Source organism: Schistocerca cancellata, chromosome 9 (genome assembly GCF_023864275.1).
Source record: "Schistocerca cancellata isolate TAMUIC-IGC-003103 chromosome 9, iqSchCanc2.1, whole genome shotgun sequence".
Lineage (NCBI taxonomy): Eukaryota > Metazoa > Arthropoda > Insecta > Orthoptera > Acrididae > Schistocerca > Schistocerca cancellata.
Genome location: NC_064634.1, coordinates 217,896,846 through 217,924,457, shown reverse-complemented (window position 1 = coordinate 217,924,457; position 27,612 = coordinate 217,896,846). Strand labels below are relative to the sequence as shown.

Below are 27,612 nucleotides of genomic sequence, written 5' to 3'. Positions count from 1 at the left end.
ATAGTTACTACTCACCGTATAGTGGAGATGCTGACTCACAGATAGGCACAGCTAAAAAGACTGTCATACAATAAGCTTTCAGCCAACAAGGCCTTTGTCAAAAATAGACAACATACACACAAACACACACATGCATGAGCACACACACATGCAAACACAACTCACGCATGATCACAGTCTCTGGCAGCTGAAGCTTGACTTCAAACAGCAATGCATGATGGGGGAGAGGCAACCGGGTGGGGCTAAGGAAGTGGCTGACATGGGGAGGGGGAGGGATAGCAGGGTAAGGTTTGTGGGTATCAAAGTGGTGCTGTGGGAGCATGCAGGGATGAGGTGGAGAGAGGGTAAGGCAGTTAGATGCAGTTGGGAAGTAAGACAGAGGGGGGGGGGGGGGGGGCAGTGTAGTGGAGAAGGAGAGAAGTAAAAGGACTGAGTGCATTGGTGGAATGAAGGGCTGTGTAGTGCTGGAATGGGAACAGGGAAGAAGCTAGATGGGTAAGGACAAAGACTAATGAAGTTTGAGGCCAGGAGGGTTATGGGAACATAGCATATATTGCAGGGAGAGTTCCCACCTGTGCAATTTAGAAAAGCTGGTGTTGGTGTGAAGGATACAGGTGACACAGGGTGTGAAGCAGTCACTGAAATGAAGAACACTGTGTTTGGTGGCATGCTCAGCAATATGGTGGTCCCATTGTTTTTTGGCCACAGTTTGTCTGTGGCCATTCATGCGGACAGACAGTTTGTCAGTTGTCATGCCCATGTAGAATGCAGCACAGTGGTTGCAGATTACTTTGTAGATCACACGAATGGTTTCACAGTTAGTTTGATGGGAAAGGTGATTTTTGAGACCGGACTGGAGTAGGTGATGGTGGGAGGATGTATGGAACATGTCTTGCATCTAGGTCTACTACAGGAATATGAGGCAAGAGGTTGGGAGCATGGCCTTCATAGGGATGGACGAGGATATTTATAGGTTTGGTGGGTGGTGGACTACCACTTTGGGGAGGGGGGGTGGCAGAAGGACAGTGGGTAGAGGACATTTCTCATTTCAGGGCATGATGAGAGCTAGTCGAAACCCTGTCAAAGAATTCAGTTGTTCCAGTCCTGGGTTGTACTGAGTCACGTTGGGAATGCTCCTCTGTGGCTGAACGGTGGGGCTTTGGGAGGGGGTGTGTGACTGGAAAGATTAGGCTTGGGTGACCTGTTCTTGTACAAGGTTGATTACAATCTGTAAAGGACTCAGTGAGACCCTCGGTGTATTTTGAGAGCCACTGCTTGTCACTGCAGATGCGATGGCCATGGTTGGCTAGGCTGTATGAAAGGAACTTCTTGGTATGGAATGGGTGGCAGCTGTCAAAGTGGAAGTATTGCTGGTGGTTGGTAGGTTTGATATGGACAGAGGTACTGATCTAGCCATCTTTGAGGTGTACATCAACATCAAGGAAGGTGGCTTGTTGGATTGAGATGGACCAGGTGAAGCAATTAGGAAAGAAGGTATTGAGGTCTGGAGAAATGTGAGTAGGGTGTTCTCACCCTTGATCCAGATCACAAAGACGTCAGTTCTAGCCCTGACTAATCATCATTCCTCCTGGGACACCCTGAATAAAACTGTTTTGCAGTGTTAGTGTTACGTGGTTTTGATTTCTGTTTATAACTCAGAAAGTGACTCTTGAGTATGGTTGAAACCTTTAGTTGTGTCTGCATAAGAAGAGCAATCTCATGTGCATGCTATCTGTCTGTTTAGTGTATGTGTCATAGAGAGCAGTTGATCCTCATCAACTTTGGTGACTAATGGTGTAATAGCTTCAAAATTGGAAGGGTATCAAATAAAAAGTGTATTTTCTGTGGTGGAAATTTGTAGGAGGAAAATGCAGCTCTGATACAAAAGTAAAAAATAAACAAGAATAAAAGCAACAACAGTTGTTTTATTGTAAATAAGTATTTTTGCATTGTTGTCAGTATTGAGTAATTTATTGTATGAGATGATAGAAATAAGAATGTTACAATAGTAAACACCAGATGTTGCCAGTGAAGCACTGTTCAGCAGAGAATGATTTTAGATAAAGAAAGAGAGAATCATTGACACCCGGTGAGAACTAATGACAGAATATAGAAATTGATCCTATTTGTCTCTCTCTGTCTTCTTTATTCTCACATCCTGAATTAAACATTCATACAGTTTTGGTTAACTCATTGTTTTGTTCTTGTAAACCTTGCACACTGATACTGTCAGGTGTCAAGCTAGATGGTGAAGGGAATCAAAAAAGTCCACACCCCACTGTTGTCAAGATTTGTCAGTGGAACTTGCTGGAATTCATATGGTATATCTGCAGAAAATAATTGTCCTCCAACTTCTTTATTCTAATTGGCAGTATTCTTTATGTGTACTGTAATTAATATGTAATGTGATTTATTTTTTAAAGAGAGTATCATTAACTCCTTTGGAATGACATGACTGTTTCATACATTTTCAGAATGCCAGAGTGATGATCATGCCAGCGGTTAATCCAGATTCTTTACTGGAAAATGTAACTGATTCCTCTGAAGTTATCTCTGGGAGTGCAAATAGTAAAAACTCACATGGTGTAGAAATTGATAAGGATTTTCCTACAGGTAATTGACCGAATTGTTGTAAAGTTGCTCGTAAGTTGATTCACAAAAAATGAAACACAGAAATGTTGAAATTTTAACTAAAATATTTTTATATGTAACTAATCTAGGCAATACAGATAGTATAATCTGTTGTCGTTGTGCCCTTTTGCAATGTTTTATGGTTGCTTGCTGGACGAGGAGAGGGTGGTATAATTGGTGGGTGACCAGTTCCCTCTCACTACAACACAAAATACACACATGGTTAAAATACACTTTATTACAGAAACCAGTTGAGAACTTTAGTGATGTCCAATCTGAAGTTCTGTGGTTAACAGCTGTGAAATAACATGTACTAATTCTTAAATCTTGTCCATGTCCATATCACAACTACATACAATGACTAATATTCCCTCACAGCTAACTAAGGTGCAAGGCAATGACCATCACTGTGGAAGACTAGAGCACAGTGCAATGTATTGAAGTGCAAAGTGAACTGAGTACCGATGTGACGTACCGAGGTATTACGATTGAGAGATTCTACATCTACATCTACATCCATACTCCGCAAGCCACCTGACGGTGTGTGGCGGAGGGTACCTTCAGTACCTCTATCGGTTCTCCCTTCTATTCCAGTCTCGTATTGTTCGTGGAAAGAAGGATTGTCGGTATGCCTCTGTGTGGGCTCTAATCTCTCTGATTTTATACTCATGGTCTCTTCGCGAGATATACGTAGGAGGGAGCAATATACTGCTTGACTCTTCGGTGAAGGTATGTTCTCGAAACTTTGACAAAAGCCCGTACCGAGCTACTGAGCGTCTCTCCTGCAGAGTCTTCCACTGGAGTTTATCTATCATCTCCGTAACGCTTTCGCGATTACTAAATGATCCTGTAACGAAGCGCGCTGCTCTCCGTTGGATCTTCTCTATGTCTTGTATCAACCCTATCTGGTACGGATCCCACACTGCTGAGCAGTATTCAAGCAGTGGGTGAACAAGCGTACTGTAACCTACTTCCTTTGTTTTCGGATTGCATTTCCTTAGGATTCTTCCAATGAATCTCAGTCTGGCATCTGCTTTACCGACAATCAACATTATATGATCATTCCATTTTAAATCACTCCTAATGCGTACTCCCAGATAATTTATGGTATTAACTGCTTCCAGTTGCTGACCTGCTATTTTGTAGCTAAATGATAAAGGATCTATCTTTCTGTGTATTCGCAGCACATTACACTTGTCTACATTGAGATTCAGTTGCCATTCCCTGCACCATGCGTCAATTCGCTGCAGATCCTCCTGCATTTCAGTACAATTTTCCATTGTTACAACCTCTCGATACACCACAGCATCATCTGCAAAAAGCCTCAGTGAACTTCCGATGTCATCCACCAGGTCATTTATGTATATTGTGAATAGCAACGGTCCTATGACACTCCCCTGCGGCACACCTGAAATTACTCTTACTTCGGAAGACTTCTCTCCATTGAGAATAACATGCTGCGTCCTGTTATCTAGCTCGGTTGGTGGCAGCGGCCTATATGTACGTTGCCCCCAGGGGACGTTATCAGTGTGTAGCTTGGGAGCGTTTCTTGGTCTTCTCTTGTCATAGGTGCATCTAGTTCAGTGCCTGCTATGCTGTGTTTCTTAGTGCTAACCAGTGTACTGGCGAAGGCGTGCGCCTACACAATCCCCCCTGCAGAAACACCATACCATTGTCGTGTACTGGAGATGTGAACAACAATGGAGCCGGGAGCCGTAGCTGTGGAGGGTGGTGTACTCCCGGCCGTATCCTGCCATCTGGCTTGTGAGAGCAGAGGAAATCCTCTTGAAAACACTGCCCAGGATACATGAACAGTCCTGAGGGCCTCTCCTGGTGCAGTGATGGCAATGGCGATGGCAGGTCCTGGTCCATCAGGTCTGAGAGCGGCGATAGTGTGATGGCCATTGGCTCATCGTGGGGTGCCATGACGGCACCAGTGGGCAGATGCAAAGGCCATGTGGTCCCATGAGGGCATGTATCTGGGGGACAAAATGCAGCTGAATCATGGGGCAAACGGCAAATGCAAATTTGATTCTGGTGACAGCACTGCAAACCATTAGGACCTGCAATTAGATACATATATGTACCGATGCATTTCCGGGTCTTGCCTTGCTCCCAGTGCTGATGTTGGCCAAAAACCCTGTAAAGAACAAGATCACGTGGTGCAAAGCAATACTTGTGGGCCATTGGCGATGCAGGATGCTGTGGTGGGAGGAGCAAGTGAAGCAGCATCCGATGGTGGCAGCCATGCAGAAGTTCCACCGTTGATGGTCTGTCACATGGGTGGGAGTAACAGGAAGTGAGGAAAAGTTGCAGCACCTGTTCCCATGTGTGGGAGGTGCGAAGCTTGTCCATTTGTTGTTTAAAAGTGCATATGAAGCATTCTGCTTCTAAATTGGAATGCGGGTGAAACTGAGTTTCTTAGAGGATGAATGCCATTTCAGTCACAAAACTATTCAAAGTAATGTGACATGAACTGAGGTCCATTGTCCGTAACAATGACTTCAGGCAATCCTTCAATGCAAAAAATTGAGGACAGAACTTGAACAGTGCTATATGATATGGTAGAGTTCATAGGCACCGCAAATGGAAACTTGCTAAAAGAGTCTACCACTATGAGCCAACTGGTGTTACACAATGGTCCTGCAAAGTCTCCGTGCACTTTTTGTCATAGGGATTGAGTCTTAGACCAAGCTGAGAATGTCTGTGATGGAGCGGATTGGCTTTCCATGCAAGTGCGACACTTTGATGTCATCTGCTGAATGTGGGCGTCCATGCCCTGCAAGTAATGCCGGTGCACTAACTGTTTAATGCGAACAATTCCCCAGTGTCCTTGATGAAGCAGTTGTAACAAAGATCTCACCTTGTTGTACTGAAAGCTTATGCCAATGAGCAAAGTATTGGCACACTACTGCATTCTGAAAACTGTTCAGTGAGTGAGGCCAAGATGTGTAAATGTAATGCAACAAAATCTTCAGATCAGGGACTGCTTCCATGGCCTGTGCAATTTTTCTGTAATTCAGTGGAAAAGATTGCAGCAGTTCTTTTAATTCATTGGCTACTCTGTCTCGTAAAGCAATCTGAATGGGTAGAGCCCGGAAAAACTTAGGCTATGCATTGTCTTTCAGGGTAATGTGTGCTGCAAAATTCTTAGCATTGCCAAGTCCATCAGAAAAGGGTTCAGGAAATTTCTTAAGCAAACTAGCTACACTGTCTTTTGGATTAAAAACAGTCATTGAAAGTACGGTGTCTTGGATGCTAAGGCCAAACAAGTCTAAGCCAAAAATATTTTCACTGTTTCTTGATAGCAACATTGTAAATTTCACTGTCCTCGTGTGAGATTTGTAAGTGGCAGGCAAATGACACTGTACAAGTACTGGAATTTCCTGACTGTTGTATACAGTGAGGTGCATGCTAGATTTTGACAGGCATGGTGAGCTTAACTGTTTGAACATGGCACAATTAAGCAAAGTTACAGAAGCACCCATATCAGTTTGAAAGCCAACGCGATGGCCAGCAATTTGTAGTGTTACAAATGATTTGTTGGAATAGCATTGCACTGCACTGAGGCGAGATGAGGGCACAATCTTACTTGAATTGCTGCTAGGTCCTTTAGTAGGTTTTGAAAACGCTGCATTCACAGAATGTGCATGAGACCTGTTGCTGCAAGAGCGGGCAGAAATGGTGTTCTTTTGCCATTGCAAGCAAACTGTCTGGACATGGCCTTTCTTTCCACATGAGCAGTGTTGTAACTGGGACAGGAAAGATCGCGGGGTTGCCGCAAATGAAAGCTTGGTGGCACCGAATGGGAGTGGCCCGAGAACAAACAACACGGACGAACGGGAATGGAAGGACAAGCATGATGACAGACAACCAAGTAAGACACCAAGATCAACAACAAAGTATTAAGCAACAGGGTCACAAGAGATAACCTCACAAAATCAAAAAAACGTCCACTCGTAAACGGGAAGTAAGCACAACATAAACACAATGTCTGTAAGTGAGATATCAACCGACTCAATACAAATACCAGACTGCCTTGCTGAGTGAGAGGCAGCCACCTAAATACACGACAGGGTATGTTGCTATTGGCCACTGGGACCACGTGCTCCAAAGTGGCGCCCTCACGTTACACTCGGGCCAGGAGTGCGCGCACCACAGCTTACGGTGGCGACTGCTGCTTGGTCATTGAGTTCCATGCCACCTGGCGTGGAATGGAAACCTGCGGGGCTCTGTACCAGAAGCAGCATGTTGTGTTGTCACTTATGGCAAGCAAAACAGCGAGGGCAAGAATTCACTAGATTTACAGGCCTGACTACTTGTTTACTAGGCTGTCTGTGCATCAGTGTGCATGCTCATTGTGGCGGCTGAGTGGAGCGGTCGTGGGCAAGAGTTGACTCGATCCCACAGATCAGGTCCTGATCAAAATGGCACGGGAATCAAATTGTTCTAATATTTGCAATACTTGATGGAGCAAAGGATATGAATACTTGAGAATCTGTTCTCTAATTCTGCTATCAGGGACATTATATGTGATCGCATCAGGATCATCACTATAAAAGTTGCCACAACCACACTTGAGTTTACACTACCTAGTAAGACACTGTAAGCTGGTATACCACTGACGGTGGCGAAACAACTGAAATCTGGGGTTCCCATGATGGACAGGAAATAATGAGATTTCACAGTATCTTGAATTCAGTGAACTTCAAAGTGGGCCTGGAACTGGGTGAGATATTTGAGCCATTCCTTTTGTTTTTCACTGAAGTGCCGAAATGGTGGAATGTTGTTTGGGGGCACTTGTTGGAAGCAATTACTGTAAGTAAACAGCTATGTGGTGATTTGCTGGTCCTGAAACTGAGAAATCTGATTTAGTTCCCGAGCTGGAACAGTCTGTAGCTGAGGGGCAGGGCAATGGTGGAGGGGGCAGGGTATCCATTTTAACACTAACAAATTACAGCAAAATAGGAAAAGACAGAGAAAAGCAATGTGCAAAACCTCTGAAATAAGAAATAGATTAGTTTTGCAGTTCCCCTCCTGTAATACATGCAACACTGAGAACAAATCAGCAAACAGAATCACTGTAATGACAGCTCCCATGCAGCAACCTAGAGCACATCAAACGCAAACAAAGCTTGTTGATCAGACTCATCACCACTTGTTGTTGTTGTGCCCTTTTGTAATGTTTTGTGGTTCCTGGATGAATGAGGACAGGTTGGTATGATAGGTTGGTGGCTGGTTTCCTCTCACTACAACACAAAATGCGCACATGGTTAAAATACACTTCATTACAGGAACAAATTGAGTACTTAACTTCAGTGCTGTCCAGTCTGAATTTCTGTGATTGACAGCAATCAACTAGCATATACTAATTCTTAAATATTGTCTGTGTCCATATCACAACTACATACAGTGACTAATATTCCCTCACAGCTAGCTGAGATGTGAGGCGATGACTATCACTGTGGAAGACTAGAGCACAGTGCTACATATTGAGGTGCAATGTGAATTGAATCCCGATGCGATGTACTGAGGTACTGAGATTGAGAGACTGAGCCAGCTCGGTTGGCAGCGGTGGTCTATATGCACACTGCCCAGTAGGCGTTATTAGCACATAGCCTGGTGGCATGTCTTGGTTTTCTCTTGTCATAGGCACACCTAGTTCAGTGCCTGCTATACAGCATTTCTTAGTGCCATCTGGTGTGCTGTCAAAGGCATATGCCAGCACAAAATCTGCAGCTTTTCATATCACTTTCCTGCATAGTGTAAGTAATGTGAGCTTACTGACTACCGTATTTACTCGAATCTAAGCCGCACTTTTTTTCCGGTTCTTGTAATCCAAAAAACCGCCTGCGGCTTAGAATCGAGTGCAAAGCAAGCTGAAGTTCTGAAAAATGTTGATAGGTGCCGCCACAACTAACTTTTGCCGTCGAATATATGTAGCGCTACACAGGCATCCTTTGTAGGCACAAAGATAAATACTGGCACCTAAACCTCTGCGTCAGTAAATAAAATTAAAAAAAAAAAAATTGGAAGACGAGCTTTTTTTCTCCGTCCGAGTTTCGACCACTGCATTTTCATACATTATCCAACGAAGTAAATACAAATTCCGTATTGTTCATCTTCGAATTTCAATGTACTACGAAAATCCGACTGGTAATACTGGGATTTTTGTCAATATGGCCAACTCTACGTTCTGAATATTTTCCTACCTGTGAGAAGAGATTGTTGCTAATAGGAACCTGATGAAATGTGAATCACATGCAGTATTCTCTTCACCATAAGAATAATACGAATATAAACATTTTGCCATGTATTCTTTTGTGTTTGCTTCTATCTCATTTAAATCCTGTCTGCCAAATAAACTACGAAACTAGAGTGAGACAACAGCAAACGCGGAAGAATATACGTATCGTGTCATGTTTATATTCGTATTACTCTTATGCCTAATAGTGATACACTCAGAAATGAAGCACGGCAACTGACTAGATTTTTAAATCTATGATGACTAATTTCTGTGCAGAATTTGATGTACTAAAGAAGCGGCCGCAAAGATTTTCAAACGGAGAACAATTTTCGCCAAACTCTCATTCAGAACATGTTCTATCATACGCAGTCTATTATTTGGTTCTTGTTGATCATTATCAAAGAAAGCAGCAGTGTAAGTAACAACAAATAGCAGTCTCTTGCCATTGTTTCGCTAATGAGACGATTCCTCTTTTTTTTTTTTTTAATTGTAGGCGGCGGTAGCGCGCACAAAAGCAAGCCATGCCGCGAGCAGCGACAGGCCGTAAACACGCACTATCAGAATGCGACAAACAATGCATGACACAGTATAGTAATGCATTTTCAGCTTGGAGTGACTGACGTAAACACCTATAACATAGAAAATGGCACTTATCAGATCAAAGCAAAATAAGCAATCGATTCAAACCAGACGAAGCACGTGAAAAAGGAAGGGTATCCGTATAAATACGGATGGAGCGCCTGACGCATAGCAATGGCTACCTGGTAAAGCTTAACTGCTAAGCTTTCGACTCGAACCAAACTACTGTAGCTGTATCGTCATTCATTCGACCTAAATTGTGTCTCATATTACAATGGACCAACTTTGTTTCGATTTGGAGGTGCGGCCTAAAACTTTTCTCTCCCCTTGAATTTCGAGTCTCAAATTTCAGGTGCGGCTTAGATTTGGGAATTTTTTTTTCCTTTATTTCGAGTCTCATTTTTCAGGTGCGGCTTAGATTCGAGTGCGGCTTACATTCGAGTAAATACGACAAATGTTAATAGCACAGTAATCTTGTGTGGCGTCAACCTTTAATGTGATCTCTCAGGTTTTCTTGATGTTTTTGGTTAATAACATGCTTCTGGGTGTTCAGCCAAATTGTTGTTTCCATTTTATGCATGAAATAATTGACAGACAACTCAGTCATCATCTTCAGGTGCTATGAGATGTACTTTTATCTGTCTCACTGCCTAAGAACACAACTTTCAGCACCTAAAGAAGATGACTGTCCTGACTGTCGAAATATTTTGTGCATAAAATGGAAGCAGCAAACTTGGCTGAACGCTCAGCAGCACACCTTTAATCAATCTTTTAAATTTTTTTCCAGTACATACGTCTTGTTCATCTCATCGTGGTTAAGCGGTAACACACTAACTACACTCTCTGCAGCTGCCAATAATATTCTGAAATTGAATGTGATTGCAGTTAAAAACTTCTAGAAAAAGGAGTCATCATTATTCTGTCTACAAATTCCTAATGAGACAGCTGAGAAGTAATTGAGCTTGTAAGCGTACTGACCTGTGAAGTAGCACTGCTGTTAATCGATGTCTTGTTTCTTGCAATCTCTTCACATTTATTAATGCCAATAAAATACAAATGTTCAGCTTGCAGTTAATAATTTCAGAAGTTCATATATCACAGTGTAGCACTTACACTACAGAATTTTGACATAGTGACATTATTTTTATGCTAACCTTTCACAGTCAAGTTCTGTCTATCAAACATCATAATGACGAATGCAGTTACACAGTCACTGTGCATAGTCACCTCATTATTTGTATTGCATGAGGTTACCAAGGACTGAATAACACTTGGTATTGTACAATTTGGCTATTGGACACTGAATAAATCATAAATTAATATACATGTTGATTGGTAGTGACCAAGAGATGTTATGAAGTAGGTCACTAAGTGCATACTCCCAGAGGCATGCCTATTTATAGACAACTGTAAAAAAAAAAATTCAAAATTAGTTGTTATATTTTATATATAGTATCACTAACCAATAACATTGCAAAATCAGAATATACAAAATTGTAATGAGGAAAAAAGCAATTTTCTTCAACTATGCATCAGCTAATGGGAAAATTGAAAAATTATAGGAACTATGTTGTGGAAACAATGTCTACTTCCATGGTGATTCCCATAGCCCACTAGAAGCTGTTACAAAATGAAATTTACTCAGTAGAATAATCAATAAACTAAAAAGTTTTAGTAGTAAAAGTGCACGTTTTTGGAATTAAAAAAAAATCAGTGATACAAAACTATGGGATTGAATTTTGGAAATAATCACCATTAAGAATTGAATATTCTGGAAGAAAAAATTTTAATTATTGCTAACTTTTTAAATAGTAAGTTTTTGAAAAAACTGAGACATTTGTTGTGAAGAGGATGAGCTGTATGAATTAAGCAAAAAACATCTACTAGCTCACTTTAAGTTTCACTGCTATGTGTTCTTTACCAAACTTAAATACTGAATATTTATGTATGACTATTTTTTGTAGGTAATTTATGTATACTTTTATTGTTAATACTTGAAAAGCTATATCTAGAACAATTAAGTCAATCTACTTTATGTAATTGTTTCATATGTGTTCCACAAACATGTGGTTCCTGAAGAGGGGCAGCAGCCTTTTCAGTAGTTGCAAGGGCAACAGTCTGGATGATTGACTGATCTGGCCTTGTAACAATAACCAAAACGGCCTTGCTGTGCTGGTACTGCGAACGGCTGAAAGCAAGGGGAAACTACGGCCGTAATTTTTCCCGAGGGCATGCAGCTTTACTGTATGATTAAATGATAATGGCGTCCTCTTGGGTAAAATATTCCGGAGATAAAATAGTCCTCCATTCGGATCTCCGGGCGGGGACTACTCAAGAGGATGTCGTTATCAGGAGAAAGAAAACTGGCGTTCTACGGATCGGAGCGTGGAATGTCAGATCTCTTAATCGGGCAGGTAGGTTAGAAAATTTAAAAAGGGAAATGGATAGGTTAAAGTTAGATATAGTGGGAATTAGTGAAGTTCGGTGGCAGGAGGAACAAGACTTCTGGTCAGGTGACTACAGGGTTATAAACACAAAGTCAAATAGGGGTAATGCAGGAGTAGGTTTAATAATGAATAGGAAAATAGGAATGCGGGTAAGCTACTACAAACAGCATAGTGAACGCATTATTGTGGCCAAGATAGATACGAAGCCCACACCTACTACAGTAGTACAAGTTTATATGCCAACTAGCTCTGCAGATGACGAAGAAATTGAAGAAATGTATGATGAAATAAAAGAAATTACTCAGATAGTGAAGGGAGACGAAAATTTAATAGTCATGGGTGACTGGAATTCGAGTGTAGGAAAAGGGAGAGAAGGGAACGTAGTAGGTGAATATGGATTGGGGCTAAGAAATGAAAGAGGAAACTGCCTGGTAGAATTTTGCACAGAGCACAACTTAATCATAGTTAACACTTGGTTTAAGAATCATGATAGAAGGTTGTATACATGGAAGAACCCTGGAGATACTAAAAGGTATCAGATAGATTATATAATGGTCAGACAGAGATTTAGGAACCAGGTTTTAAATTGTAAGACATTTCCAGGGGCAGATGTGGGCTCTGACCACAATCTATTGGTTATGACCTGTAGATTAAAACTGAAGAAACTGCAAAAAGGGGGGAATTTAAGGAGATGGGACCTGGATAAACTGAAAGAACCAGAGGTTGTACAGAGTTTCAGGGAGAGCATAAGGGAACAATTGACAGAAATGGGGGAAAGAAATACAGTAGAAGAAGAATGGGTAGCTTTGAGGGATGAAGTAGTGAAGGCAGCAGAGGATCAAGTAGGTAAAAAGACGAGGGCTAGTAGAAATCCTTTGGTAACAGAAGAAATATTGAATTTAATTGATGAAAGGAGAAAATATAAAAATGCAGTAAATGAAGCAGGCAAAAAGGAATACAAAAGTCTCAAAAATGAGATCGACAGGAAGTGCAAAATGGCTAAGCAGGGATGGCTAGAGGACAAATGTAAGGATGTAGAGGCTTATCTCACTAGGGGTAAGATAGATACTGCCTACAGAAAAATTAGAGAGACCTTTGGAGATAAGAGAACCACTTGTATGAACATCAAGAGCTCAGATGGAAACCCAGTTCTAAGCAAAGAAGGGAAAGCAGAAAGGTGGAAGGAGTATAAGGAGAGTCTATACAAGGGCGATGCACTTGAGGACAATATTATGGAAATGGAAGAGGATGTAGATGAAGATGAAATGGGAGATACGATACTGCGTGAAGAGTTTGACAGAGCACTGAAAGACCTGAGTCGAAACAAGGCCCCCGGAGTAGACAACATTCCATTGGAACTACTGACGGCCTTGGGAGAGCCAATCCTGACAAAACTCTACCATCTGGTGAGCAAGATGTATGAAACAGGCGAAATACCCACAGACTTCAAACTGAGCGAGGTGGCGCAGTGGCTAGCACACTGGACTCGCATTCGGGAGGACGACGGTTCAATCCCGCGTCCGGCCATCCTGATTTAGGTTTTCTGTGATTTCCCTAAATCGTTTCAGGCAAATGCCGGGATGGTTTCTTAGAAAGGGCACGGCCGATTTCCTTCCCCATCCTTCCCTAATCCGAGCTTGTGCTCCTTCTCTAATGACCTCGTTGTCGACGAGACGTTAAACAGTAATCTCCTCCTCCACAGACTTCAAGAAGAATATAATAATTCCAATCCCAAAGAAAGCAGGTGTAGACAGATGTGAAAATTACCGAACAATCAGTTTAATAAGCCACAGCTGCAAAATACTAACACGAATTCTTTACAGACGAATGGAAAAACTAGTAGAAGCCGACCTCGGGGAAGATCAGTTTGGATTCCGTAGAAATACTGGAACACGTGAGGCAATACTGACCTTACGACTTATCTTAGAAGAAAGATTAAGGAAAGGCAAACCTACGTTTCTAGCATTTGTAGACTTAGAGAAAGCTTTTGACAATGTTGACTGGAATACTCTCTTTCAAATTCTAAAGGTGGCAGGGGTAAAATACAGGGAGCGAAAGGCTATTTACAATTTGTACAGAAACCAGATGGCAGTTATAAGAGTCGAGGGACATGAAAGGGAAGCAGTGTTTGGGAAGGGAGTAAGACAGGGTTGTAGCCTCTCCCCGATGTTATTCAATCTGTATATTGAGCAAGCAGTAAAGGAAACAAAAGAAAAATTCGGAGTAGGTATTAAAATCCATGGAGAAGAAATAAAAACGTTGAGGTTCGCCGATGACATTGTAATTCTGTCAGAGACAGCAAAGGACTTGGAAGAGCAGTTGAACGGAATGGATGGTGTCTTGAAGGGAGGATATAAGATGAACATCAACAAAAGCAAAACGAGGATAATGGGATGTAGTCGAATGAAGTCGGGTGATGCTGAGGGTATTAGATTAGGAAATGAGACACTTAAAGTAGTAAAGGAGTTTTGCTATTTGGGGAGCAAAATAACTGATGATGGTCGAAGTAGAGAGGATATAAAATGTAGACTAGCAATGGCAAGGAAAGTGTTTCTGAAGAAGAGAAATTTGTTAACATCGAGTCTAGATTTAAGTGTCAGGAAGTCATTTCTGAAAGTATTTGTATGGAGTGTAGCCGTGTATGGAAGTGAAACATGGACGGTAAATAGTTTGGACAAGAAGAGAATAGAAGCTTTCGAAATGTGGTGCTACAGAAGAATGCTGAAGATTAGATGAGTGGATCACATAACTAATGAGGAAGTATTGAATAGGATTGGGGAGAAGAGAAGTTTGTGGCACAACTTGACCAGAAGAAGGGATCGGTTGGTAGGACATGTTCTGAGGCATCAAGGGATCACCAATTCAGTATTGGAGGGCAGCGTGGAGGGTAAAAATCGTAGGGGGAGACCAAGAGATGAATACACTAAGCAGATTCAGAAGGATGTAGGTTGCAGTAGGTACTGGGAGATGAAGAAGCTTGCACAGGGTAGAGTAGCATGGAGAGCTGCATCAAACCAGTCTCAGGACTGAAGACCACAACAACAACAACATGTGTTCCACACAAAATGTGACAAATAAAGAGAGAAATTTAATTGGATAGATAAAAAATCTACTCACCAAGCAGTGGCAGAACACATACATAAAAGATGGTTGTAATTGGCAAGCTTTCGAAGCCAGTGGCTCCTTCATCACGCAGAAGAGTTGAAGGGGTAGGAATAGGGGTGAAGGAAAACAACTGGAGAGGTCTAAGAAAAGGGGAAGATTTCAGGAAAGTCACCCAGAACCACGGGTCAGGGTAGACTTATCATACGGGATGAGAAAGAAAGACTGATTGTTGGGAACTGCAACAGATGAGATTGGAAAACCTGAGAGTTTAAAGGTGGAAGACAGGGTAATATGCTTAAATATCATGCATGAGTTAATAAGAGTGTAAAGCTAAGTTCATTGTACATAACAGAGGTGGGAGGGGAGCGGTGAGAAATAGACGGGAAAGATGCAGGAAACTAAAATGGAGTGAAGCAAGGAGTAGTTACAGTGAAGAAATGCTGAGACAGAAGAAATTGACATAAATTAAGGCCAGGTGGGTGACAAAAACCAAGGACATGTTGTAGTGCTAGTTCTCAGCTGAGGAGCTTCGAGAAACTGGTGCCTGGGGAAAGAACCTAGATGGCATGTGTGGTGAAACAGGCGCTGAGGTCACGAATGTCATGTTGTATTGCATTCTGTGCAACAGGATATTGAGAGTTGCCAGTATACACCCTCTGCCTATGCCCATTCATCCTAATTGATAATTTTGTGGTAGTCATGTCAATGTAGAAAGCTGAACAGTCTACATAACAGCTGGTATATGGCGTGTGTTGTTTCACAGGTGGCCCTCCCTTTGATAGTATGTTTTGCCAGTTACAGGGCTGTTATAGCTGGTGATAGGAGGGTGTATAGGGCAAGTCTTGCAGTGGGGATGGTCACAGGGGTTGGAGCCATAGGGTAGGGAGATGGATGTAGAAGGAGTATAGGGTCTGACAAGAATATTGCAGAGATTGGCAGGACGACAGAAGGTATTCCAGGTGTGACAGCGAAATGCTCGTTAACTCACACACCTCCACTTTGTAACATGTTGTCATGCCATATATGTTAAGAATTTACAAGACACAAATTCATAATACAATAACATAAATTCCTGAGCACCACATAAATAGTGTAATTATTTGTAGTGGTGTTGATGCAGCATGCTTTAAATTTAAAGGAACTTTTATCTAGCATAGATTATGAATTTTGGCATATTAATCAAATGCCAAATAAAACTATACATTTATCAAAATCGACTGTCTATTGAAATGCCGCAGAAATATCAGCACCATTGCACTCACTTTCACAGAACCTTTTCGACACAACGAAGTCTTCACCAACCATCCATAGATTCGAAGCTGAGTACGCTGCCAAAATTCTGTATGGCTCCGCATTCCATCGCGATAATTTTGTGGGAACAAATCTGTTGACATTCGAATTGGGTGTAGATACCAGAAAACAGACACTTTCCGAAACCACCCATGATATGCACTGAACACTTCCCCCCATTGGAATCGATGCAAACAAATCTAAACTACACAGTAAACAACTGATATAGAGAGTTTGAAAGATGCTCGTAAATTCTTCAATGATTCTGACACGTTATTCAAGTCCCACTAGAGACAGGCATCTCGCGACAGAGTCCCAGTCAAATTCATCAGTAAATTAATATTTTAATTTAATTGAAATAACCCCCTTAGACTCAAAACTAACAACAAATATGAACAAATCTCAAAACTAACAACAAATATGAACAAATCTCGCCCACCTTGTTTAATTCTGTGCAGTGAAACTGCGTACACAAATCGATACCCCATACGACATTGAATTATTCCCCCAAAATATTCTCAGATAAGCAGATAAACATACATCTGTCTTCCTAGGTAAGCATTATTAATTTTCATTTTCCAAATTTCTCCGACTGCACCCAAATTGACATGACCATAACTTATAATTCAGAAATTACAACAAACATAAAACCATCCAAAAATTTAAGCCTAACACAGACATACACATAAAGAAATCCCTTATATATCCCCAAAAACATAATTTATATGCATACTGTGCACTGATTTTTGACTTGATACCGTTCACCAAATAATGGAGTTCTGCGACCTCCTCGCACCCAAATGTGCGTCTAAACTATCTCTTTATAATTGCACAGACCTTGTGCCAAAAAAAATCCGTATGCGATGAGACAACAAACAAGCTAAAATAAATCCTGAAACAAGACATTGCAAATAACCGCTCCAAATAATTTTATAATCGAATACACATATTTATTAACCTACTTTCCCCTGCCTTATCGGCTTACTTAAACTGCCAACTGCTGTTTTAATTTTTACGCTATTTACAGGTAGTAATACTAATTTCTTATTTTTTACCCTATGTACAAAACCTTCCAATACTGCCAACACATTACTTCCAGAATCGAGCAGCGCGTCTACTTTCTCGTCATTTACTTTAGTCTCAATGATAGGCTGAACATTAATCATTTCTTTTTGCTCTAAACACTGTTCCCTCAATAAATCATTCTCTATTTCTCGTCCCTTCTATTCCATCTTTAGAGCACACATATCCTGTTCGATCCACACCTCAATTTCATACTCATCCCAAAGTATTTCATGAAATGCTTCTTTCGCCTCAATTTCACATTCTCCCCATAGACTTCTCACTATCTTAAAAATCTCTCGAGTCCAAAAATGAGGCAATAATGATTGTAATGTTCTACTGTACCATCGTCAAACAGTTACAGTAAAATCACATTCCTCCTTAAGATTCCATTCTGTCCAAATATCACTTTCTATATTAGAATCAAACTCACTGTATTTTCCATTAAAATTATCAACATTAGTAGCTACAACATCATTATCATGAAATAAAGCATTACTTTTTACTTTTATGTCATTGCAAACACCTTCAAAAACAGCACTTTCAACAGCCACTGATACATCATAAAACTCTCTACATAAAACCTCATTTACCTCTGTCGACAAATCACCATTTATGAACCATTCATGGTTTCACCATCCTCTGCTGTTACGTCATGTAAATTATAGCTACAGTGTCATGCAATTCCACTGTGTTTTGATTTAAACCTGAGCATAATACCTTTTTCTCTCCTACACGCTCCTGCACCACATTAATAGCAGATCCATGATACACACACAAATTCATCAACAGCTGACAAGACTAATGCTACGCTGCCCTTATTAACCTCCTCAACAACTTTCGCCATCACAATATCACCTGAAACATCATCACCTTCATCACTATAATTGTTACCCCTGGTTAGTACCTCTTTAGAATTTTTTGTGACATCTAACTCCACCAAATTGAGCTGCACCTCAACCTCCTTTTGGCACATAGAATCTTTCATTGTATTAACATTCACACACTATTTCGTCTCACATTCATAAAACAAACCATTTAGCCATAATTATCTTTCATTATCTTAGGATTACATCTTTTGCATACGATCTGATTTGAAAATTTACCTATTTAATTCTCATCTCTTACTAATTTCATTTCAAAATACTGACAACTTTCTGGTGATTTATTAACACCTTCACATTTCTATTTACTTGTGTCCTATTCATCGCCAGTTTACTTTGCCATCTCCGGACCTGAGATGTGGCGAAACTTAGTTCCCCGATCTCCCATTACACTGGTTCATTTTGCCAGGTACTGGTCCCTCAAATCTACGTTCTTGGGGTTGGTTGATAACTTGCCAGATGTCTTTCAAATTATTACTCAGACTGTAGTTAAGTTCTCCACTATGAAAACTATTTGTCTGCTTACTTGGCACTTTAAATTACAACGCCCATTCTAATTTTTCTACGAAGTCCAAAAATTCCTCTGTTGAGTTGCTAGGACTGTGCACTAGACCCCACTGCAAATTTTCTGGTAACCGCCTTTTCAATGTCGTAATTTCAGTAAGCACTTCCAATGGACATTTCACTTGCATTATTCTCGCAAGTTCACATTTACAAGATACTTGCATCGACCTGTTCCCATATTTAAATGTTGGCCCATCCAGAAACTCATTTAGGAGTCACGTTTGCTTTGCTTCACTCCAGAACTTGTTCAGGAAAATGCTTTCAAATATTTCGTAGGTAGTGAACGTATCACTATGAATATTCGCCCATGATTGCAGCTCACCTTCCAAATCTCTTTTCATGAATTTTATCTTCGCCTCGTCAGACATTTCCCTTACAAAACCATCCTTGCGTGCTATTAGAAAATTTACTGGATGATATTTCTCATCATCTCCAAAACATTTTACCATTCCCAAGTTCATCCACAGAACACTGATCACTGTATAGATTTGATGTGCAACTAAAGAATTCAGTTCACTTTTTATTTCATTGACTTGCTTTTTAACCTCACCATTTTCACTTTTAATGGCAGATTCTACTTGTTCCTTTATTTTATCTACTTCTTTCTCACCTTTACCTATTCGAATTGATAAGTTGCTAATAGCCTCTGTTGCCTCAGCCATTAGAGCATCTTGCCTACTCATACAATTTTAAGCTGCCTCCCAGATCTGCCTGCAACTTCTCCACATTATCACTGAAATTTTTCTCGGCTTGATCTACCTTAGATTTAAGTACACCAACTTCATCAGAAATTTTGCCCATTTCAACCCGAATGGTTTTTAATTTACTGTCTACCAATCCCTCGATTCCACTAGCAATTTTACCTTCTTCGTCTTTCACAATCAAAGCTATTTCAGATTGAACTGAATCAATTTTTACATTTATGTCACCCATATCAGTTTTAACAGAATCAATTTTTAACTTTATGTCACCCCTATCGGTTTTGACAGAATCAGTTTTGGATCCCATATCAGTTTCAACAGACTCAACTTTGGAACCCAATCCTGTATCATTTGCATTTATTGCAACATCATGACTCCCCCAAATTCATCTCCATTGCCTGATTTTGGACTATTTGCCCTACTAAATTCACCGCCGATCACGCTCTCCCACTCTGACTTCGGGCTAAGTGGCTTGCTAGTATTTTCGGACCCACACAAACTGGCCAACTACTTAATATTAGAGACGTCTATTATTGGCGACTGAATTACAGACTCACACATAATCTCGTTATCAGAGCAGTATTTAGCTTTGTCGTGCTGGATCCTTCTGCCAGGGTATTGCTGCCAATGCTGCAGTTGAAACTGACGCTGAAGATCTCATAGCATCTGCTGTGGTACTGCAACTGCCGCTGAGTGATGAATCGCCGTTGAAGCTGCTGGCTGGAAACACTTGCTCTCAATGTTGTCTCTTCTTCCTCATTACTTCTTTATTACTTCTAACCACTGCTAAACTTGGTGAGCACAACTGTTGCAAAATTTGTAGCTCAGAGGCCCCACGCAAAATGCCTAAAATGCCACAGACTTGGGACCTAGATCACAGAATATCATTAACTGTGGGAATTACAATTGTAATTTCACAACTATTAAAGAAATGTAATATTCAGTCCTGAACTGATCTCACATTTAACTTTTGCAAGAGGTCCTGCCTATCAGAGTTCAGATAATACTTTTGGAAACCCTTTGCAGAATTCAAATCCAATTCTAAAACTTTTCAGAGTTCATATTTCACAACTAACACTCTCCAAAATCCAATCCTGCTCCAATACTTTGCAAGATTGTTATCCCTCAACCAACACTTTCCAAATTCCTACCCCAGACAAGCACCCAATTGTGAGCTAACATCCAAAAGATGTTCGGGATCACATGTAGTTCCCCTTCATCGAAATGTCTTGGCTTAGACTCGTCTAGGGGCTGAACCACATGTGTTGCATTACACACCCTAAATTAGACACTTGTGACACTTTGTTTAAATTGTCTAGCTGATGGCAAGTTTGCGAAATACAAAGTTAATATAACACATAGTAACAGTAATAATAATATCGGGAACTAAATTAACAACCCATAAATGATGTAGGCCACACAGTTACGATTTGGTTAGAATAATGTTTATTCAGAAAGCTAACTAATAGCTAAAGTGGCCATATTTAGAGTTACTGTTACACTAGAGTGCATATCCATTTGACTCAGTTCGATCACTCACAATCTCATCACAAAACACAAGTCCAGTACTACACCTCGATATTTACACGAGAAGTTAGAGTTCACACCAGGCACGCGGCTGCTCACCGCTCAGAGACTTAAGTCCCACAATACCACACAATGTGAAATTTTCTAAGTCGTTTCACTTTCTAGCTGCCTAAAGACCGACTGTCCGCTTTTGCATCTCAATCTGAACAGTCCACTATGGTGTTTGCACCCGAACGGCTACTCTGCCCGTCCCCAGCTGTGTGTCCCGCGTGTCGAATATCGTCACTCAACTGACTAGGGCAGTTCCCTTTCCTGAAGCCGTCCATCTGATTGGCTACAGCTTATTCTGCATTATTTTGCATTTTAACATATTTAAATAATCAAAGCTTGACTGTTTTCACATTCTAAATAAAGTAACAATAATATCCATTACATAATAAAAGTTAAATTCTTTTACATAAAACCAGTACAGTTTCCTTCTTAGCTTTGAATGGCATTGCCAGTAGCCATGCACCAATGTGCTTTCTGATAAATAAATAAAGAACAGAAGTAACTATTATGCACGCCCGGGTTCCTGGGTTCGATTCCCGGCGGGGTCAGGGATTTTCTCTGCCTCGTGATGACTGGGTGTTGTGTGATGTCCTTAGGTTAGTTAGGTTTAAGTAGTTCTAAGTTCTAGGGGACTGATGACCATAGATGTTAAGTCCCATAGTGCTCAGAACCATTTGAACCATTTTTTGAACTATTATGCACTAAACTTAACAACAAATATTCTATTACCTAATGATTTGATAAGGTGTCATGCTGTCATCGTTCAATGTATTTTGTGTGGAGGAAATGATGATCTGATGCTTAACTGAAAATACTAATAATTTAAATTTACTATATCTTTTAAACAAATAAAGTTACAGAGTTGATATTGACAACATTTCTCATTTTAATGATGTGCTTCTATATGAAATGTTGATCATTAAGATTGACCAAAGCATGAGATTTTAGCATTCAGGTCTTTGTTACAAAACTTGTTAATTTCACTTTGACAGGAAATCCTGAACTACTACAGATATGATCAATATTCAAGTTTTATTGGGATCACCATGAAAATTTATGAAGGATGGTAAATTAAAATTACTTTGGCTTCCTTCCCTGAAATACAGAATTAAATAGTTTTCATAAATGTTTCCCTTTATGGATGATCTTAGGTCCGCCATATGGAATACTGCTACAACTCCCTGGCCACAAACAGCTTCTACGGGGTTTCCCTATGACGTAGGTTTTCGTCTGTCTCACTCGCACACTACAGCTCTTATTCCTCATTCAGCACAATAAGATGCCTGTGAATTTCCCATCTCGTGGTGAATCTGTGCTCTTTGTGGCACACAGTCCTGGACAACAGAGTTTGTTTCACAATTTCTGAAGGCTGACGCTTTTGGCCATATACTTAAATGAGAGCGAAATGCTCGTTAACTCACAACACTGAGTAAAGTAATGCTTTAGAGTATAGTACGGAAGGAAAGCATGTCAGGGTAGTGGGCTGAAAGAAAAGCTGTTTAGCAAAATTGAACAATTCAAAGTTGAGATTGGAATATCAACAATTTTGAAGAGAATTTATTGCTACTCACTGTAAAGATTACACATTGAGCTTCGAACAGGCACAACGGTCACACTGAGCTTTCAGCCAAAGCCTTCTCCAGAACATAGAGGGAAACACACACATCCCCACAAGAAGGCATACTACCTGCACACATGACTGTTATCTTTGGCCACAGCTGCCAGACTGAACCATTGCATTGAATGAAAACAGAAATCTGGAGTGGAACAGTGAAGGGAGAGGACTAGAGCTAGCGGGGTATTGGCGGGGGCAGAGAAGAGCACTGTCTGTCAGAGCGTGGAGGCACTAGATGGTGGCAGGACAAGGCTGGCAGGTGCAGTGTCAGGGGCTGTGGAGGAGGAGAGGGAGTGGTTGGAGCAGGACTGGAGAGGAACAGAGAAGGAAAAAGACTGGTGGGTGCACTGGCAAAGAACGGTGCCCATTGAGGGTGAGGGGATTGAGTTGTGAGAAGGTGATAGGACATATGGGACAGAAACTGTTGGGTGGAGGTTTGTGTGGATAGTAAGTTATTGTAGGTTAAGATCTGGATAATTTCGAGAGTGGCGAATGTGTTGTAATGATAACTACCAACTGCAGAATTCAGACAATCTAGTGTTGTGGGGCATTTTTGCGTGTTTTGGTATGTCAGCTTGTATTTTTATGCATCTTTTTCTGTTATTCAGCTGGCCTCCCAACCACCTAACGCATTCATTTGTGCATTTTGTATGTCATTTCCCATTTCTGAACTGCCATCTCTGCTACAGTTGATCCCTACTCCATCTTTCCACATCAGTATAGAAAATTATACTTTTCTCTGGGTAAATGCTGCCTAAGCCACAGAGTCCTTCCAGATAGCCTAATCATAAAAATTACTTTCTCTGGATCTCACCCCTCCTTTTGCAGCGATCTTCACTTTTTTTTTGGATCCTACCAGTCCTTATGCCTCACAAACCTGGTACTGCAAAAACATATCTCCATGGCACAGGCATCTCAGAACGTCAAGTCCTTGTTCTCCAGCACCTGGAGGAGCATTCCAGTCTCCACTTGCATATGTTATCAAACCTTCTGACATCCTCCTGCTGCCACCTTGGGTCACCACTATGCAACTCCTATCGGATCCACAGTGTTCCACCCCGTCAACCCTTCACAGCAGCCAGACTCTGCGTACCTGACCTTGTGAACTTGCCATCTTCCCCAAAACTCTGCACCAACAGTCCAGTAAATTTAGAGCCTAAATAACCATGGAATACTGTTGTTAACCTTTACACCAAAATCTTGAGCCCCACAGAAGTTTCAGTCCTATCCAAAAATCTCACCTTCAGCCCTATAACCAAATTTAACAACATTGGACCTGTCAAATGCCTACTCCTGACCCCTGCAATGGAAACACTCCTGTTCCATCAATCATTCCACCCAAGCCACCACATTCCCAATCCTGAACCCTGCCTCTCCTATTTCACACCTCCATTCAACCATAGATCCTCAACCCCTCCCACCTGACCAACTCTTGGACACCTTCCAGGAATTCCTTACCTCCAATCTGGCCCCATCATCATTACCTAAGTTCCTTCTTAAAAACACCAGTCTTCCAGCAGAAGAAAGGACAGTCATTTACAGCCTCAAAGCAGATCCTCATCTAATCATCCTACCTACAGACAAAGATTCCACCATTGCCATTCTACATCTACATCTATATCCATACTCCGCAAGCCACATGACAGTGTGTGGCGGAGGGTACCTTGAGTACATCTATCGGTTCTCCCTTCTATTCCAGTCTCGTATTGTTCGTGGAAAGAAGGATTGCCAGTATGCTTCTGTGTGGGCTCTAATCTCTCTGATTTTATCCTCATGGTCTCTTCGTGAGATATACGTAGGAGGGAGCAATATACTGCTTGACTCTTCGGTGAAGGTATGCTCTTGAAACTTTAACAAAAGCCTGTACCGAGCTACTGAGCGTCTCTCCTGCAGAGTCTTCCACTGGAGTTTATCTATCATTTCCGTAACGCTTTCGTGATAACTAAATGATCCTGTAATGAAGCGCGCTGCTCTCCGTTGGATCTTCTCTATCTCTTCTATCAACCCTATCTGGTACGGATCCCACACTGCTGAGCAGTATTCAAGCAGTGGGCGAACTAGCGTACTGTAACCTACTTCCTTTGTTTTTGGATTGCATTTCCTTAGGATTCTTCCAATGAATCTCAGTCTGGCATCTGCTTTACCAACGATCAACTTTATATGATCATTCCATTTTAAATCACTCCTAATGCGTACTCCCAGATAATTTATGGAATTAACTGCTTCCAGTTGCTGACCTGCTATTTTGTAGCTAAATGATAAGGGATCTATCTTTCTATGTATTCGCAGCACATTACACTTGTCTACATTGAGATTCAGTTGCCATTCCCTGCACCATGCGTCAATTCGCTGCAGATCCTCCTGCATTTCAGTACAATTTTCCATTGTTACAACCTCTCGATACACCACAGCATCATCTGCAAAAAGCCTCAGTGAACTTCCGATGTCATCCACAAGGTCATTTATGTATATTGTGTATAGCAACGGTCCTACGACACTCCCCTGCGGCACACCTGAAATCACTCTCACTTCGGAAGACTTCTCTCCATTGAGAATGACATGCTGCGTTCTGTTATGTAGGAACTCTTCAATCCAATCACACAATTGGTCTGACAGTCCATATGTTCTTACTTTGTTCATTAAACGACTGTGAGGAACTGTATCGAACAATATTGTTAATTGGAGTGACTTCCTGGCAGAAAGCCTCTGCCGAATGTCTGATTCCTCCAACTATAGACTGTGCCAGAGTGATCCCATCCTGGAAGTCCAGCACAACCTCCTATCTTTGCTTAAAGCTTCGCGACCTTCCCAGAACCTCTCCCCTGAATCCATTTCTGTACTCACCCCTACAACAACCCTCAGAGCACACGCATGCCCCCCCCCCCCCCCCCCCATCCCCACCCTGCACATACTCAAACAAGTGCAACTCATACACATGTGACCATCGTCTCTGGCCACTGTGGCCAGATGGTCTTCTGGACTTTCCATTATCTGGAATTATTTATGTTACTCAAATTCATCATTTATAGATTCAAGGAAAATCGTCTTCTGAAATATAATGTCAGTTTCATGAGGTTTCAGTTTTCAAATAAAGATTTATATGTTTCCCTTGTAGGTGAACTGCCAAAACACATCCTGCAGCCTGAGACACATTTGCTGATGAAATGGTTGGAGAGTGTAAACCCAGCACTGGTGATCAACTTACGTGCTAGTTCAGTACATGTTTCTGTACCTTCTGCATCAGGAGAACTTTCTCCCTTGGATAGAAAGGTAAGATTATGTTTTTTCTGCAGGATGAATTACATATCTTGTTCCCTATAAAGATGCATCAGTAAAAGCCAACATACAGCTGTAACTGGATAACACATGAACCAGTTTGAAGGATTACTGTTTCACAGGTTCATATTTAAAAAGATTTAAGCCTATATGAAATTTCTTTTCACTATTTAAAGGAAATGCTTGTCTTGAAGTGGTACCTGCCTTAATTTTCGTTACGTATTTGAAAATAATAATCTAAACAAATTATAATATTTTAAAATAATCAATTAATATCAATTGGATGGGATACTGTACTCTTACAAATCTGGCCTCAGTGGACCTTCATGTAATTAATTGTACTTGAGAATATGTACACAGGTCTTCACAACAGTTTTAATTGTGTGTTGTGATTTATATTTATGTCCATGGCTCATGTGACCTGGAAAAGTGTAACATCATATTGATATCGACTCACTGTAAAAAAGAAAGAAAGAAAGAAGGAAAGAAGAGGAAGAAGAAGAAGAAGAAGAAGAAGTGTATCTTTTGTCTCATAATGGTACATGGAGGTATAACTCACAACACTGAAATTCTGTTACATGTAAATCTGAAGCATTTTGCCCCGTGAATGTAAGTACTCTTCTGACATTACAGTTCTCTGGCACCAAGAGTCTGAGTACAAATGAAAAGATCAGACAACTTGCAGAATGCAAACATGGCTCTCAGTTCACAGTGAGTAGCATGCATGAAATCTGATAGGCTTACAATATGGAATACACAAGTAAAATTAGTTCATTTGATTTGATTTGTGTGTTCATTTGGCAGTAGTAAGGAACTGTACTGAACTTAGTGTAGTGCATATTGAGGGGAACAAAGAGGGTGACACTGTGTGTGTGGTTATTTCACAAATGTCCCAGGAAATAAAGTGTAACATCATATTTGAGCCTAGTGTTTTATTTTCAAACATAAAAATACAACAACCATGTTTTTGAAGAATAATGTAACATTTCAAGACATCACTTGGTAACATGCTCTACTTTTCTGGCTACTATTTAGTGTAGGTATGACTAATACAAAATGAAAGTCACTTTATGGGTTGAACATAGTTTTGCATATGTGTTAAGATTAAAATCATTTCAATGTATCACAGTAAGTATTTGTATGTAATAACATTCTCTGCTGTGAAGTGTATTCAGCCACCTAGATGTTTTGGCTTTGGAGTTTGTTTAGGATCCAAATAATTGTGTTAAGAAGAACAAGTGTTGCAGATTATAGCTGATATAGTATTTTTATATAAGAAGCAGGTGAAATAATTAAAATGAAACATTGTTTCAAATACAATAAAACTTCAAAGCGGTCATCCATTTTAATCATGCAATATATATTCAGATACATAGTGTAACAACAAAAACAATCAATTATTGACAAAATTATTTAATTGGATAGATAAAAAATCTACTCACCAAGTGGTGGCAGAGACTGTTGCAATTGGCAAGCTTTTGGAGCCAGTGGCTCTGTCTTCAGGCAGAAGGGTTGAAGGAAAAGAACTGAAGAGGTTTAGGAAAAGAGGTAGATTTTGGGAAAGTCACACAGAACCACCGGTCAGGAGAGACTTACTGTACGGGACCTTCTCATCCCGTATAGTAAGTCGCCC

General features: G+C 40.8%; 1 protein-coding gene across 1 annotated transcript in view; it reads left to right on the top strand.

Moving 5' to 3' along the window:
• The window catches only part of LOC126100158 (carboxypeptidase D-like), a 250,461-nt gene that overhangs the window by 184,956 nt on the left and 37,893 nt on the right, over positions 1 to 27,612 (top strand). Inside the window, exons 21-22 of the mRNA XM_049910700.1 lie at positions 2,475 to 2,613; positions 25,819 to 25,973. Coding sequence (XP_049766657.1) covers positions 2,475 to 2,613; positions 25,819 to 25,973 — 294 coding nt within the window. The remainder of the gene's footprint in view (positions 1 to 2,474; positions 2,614 to 25,818; positions 25,974 to 27,612) is intronic.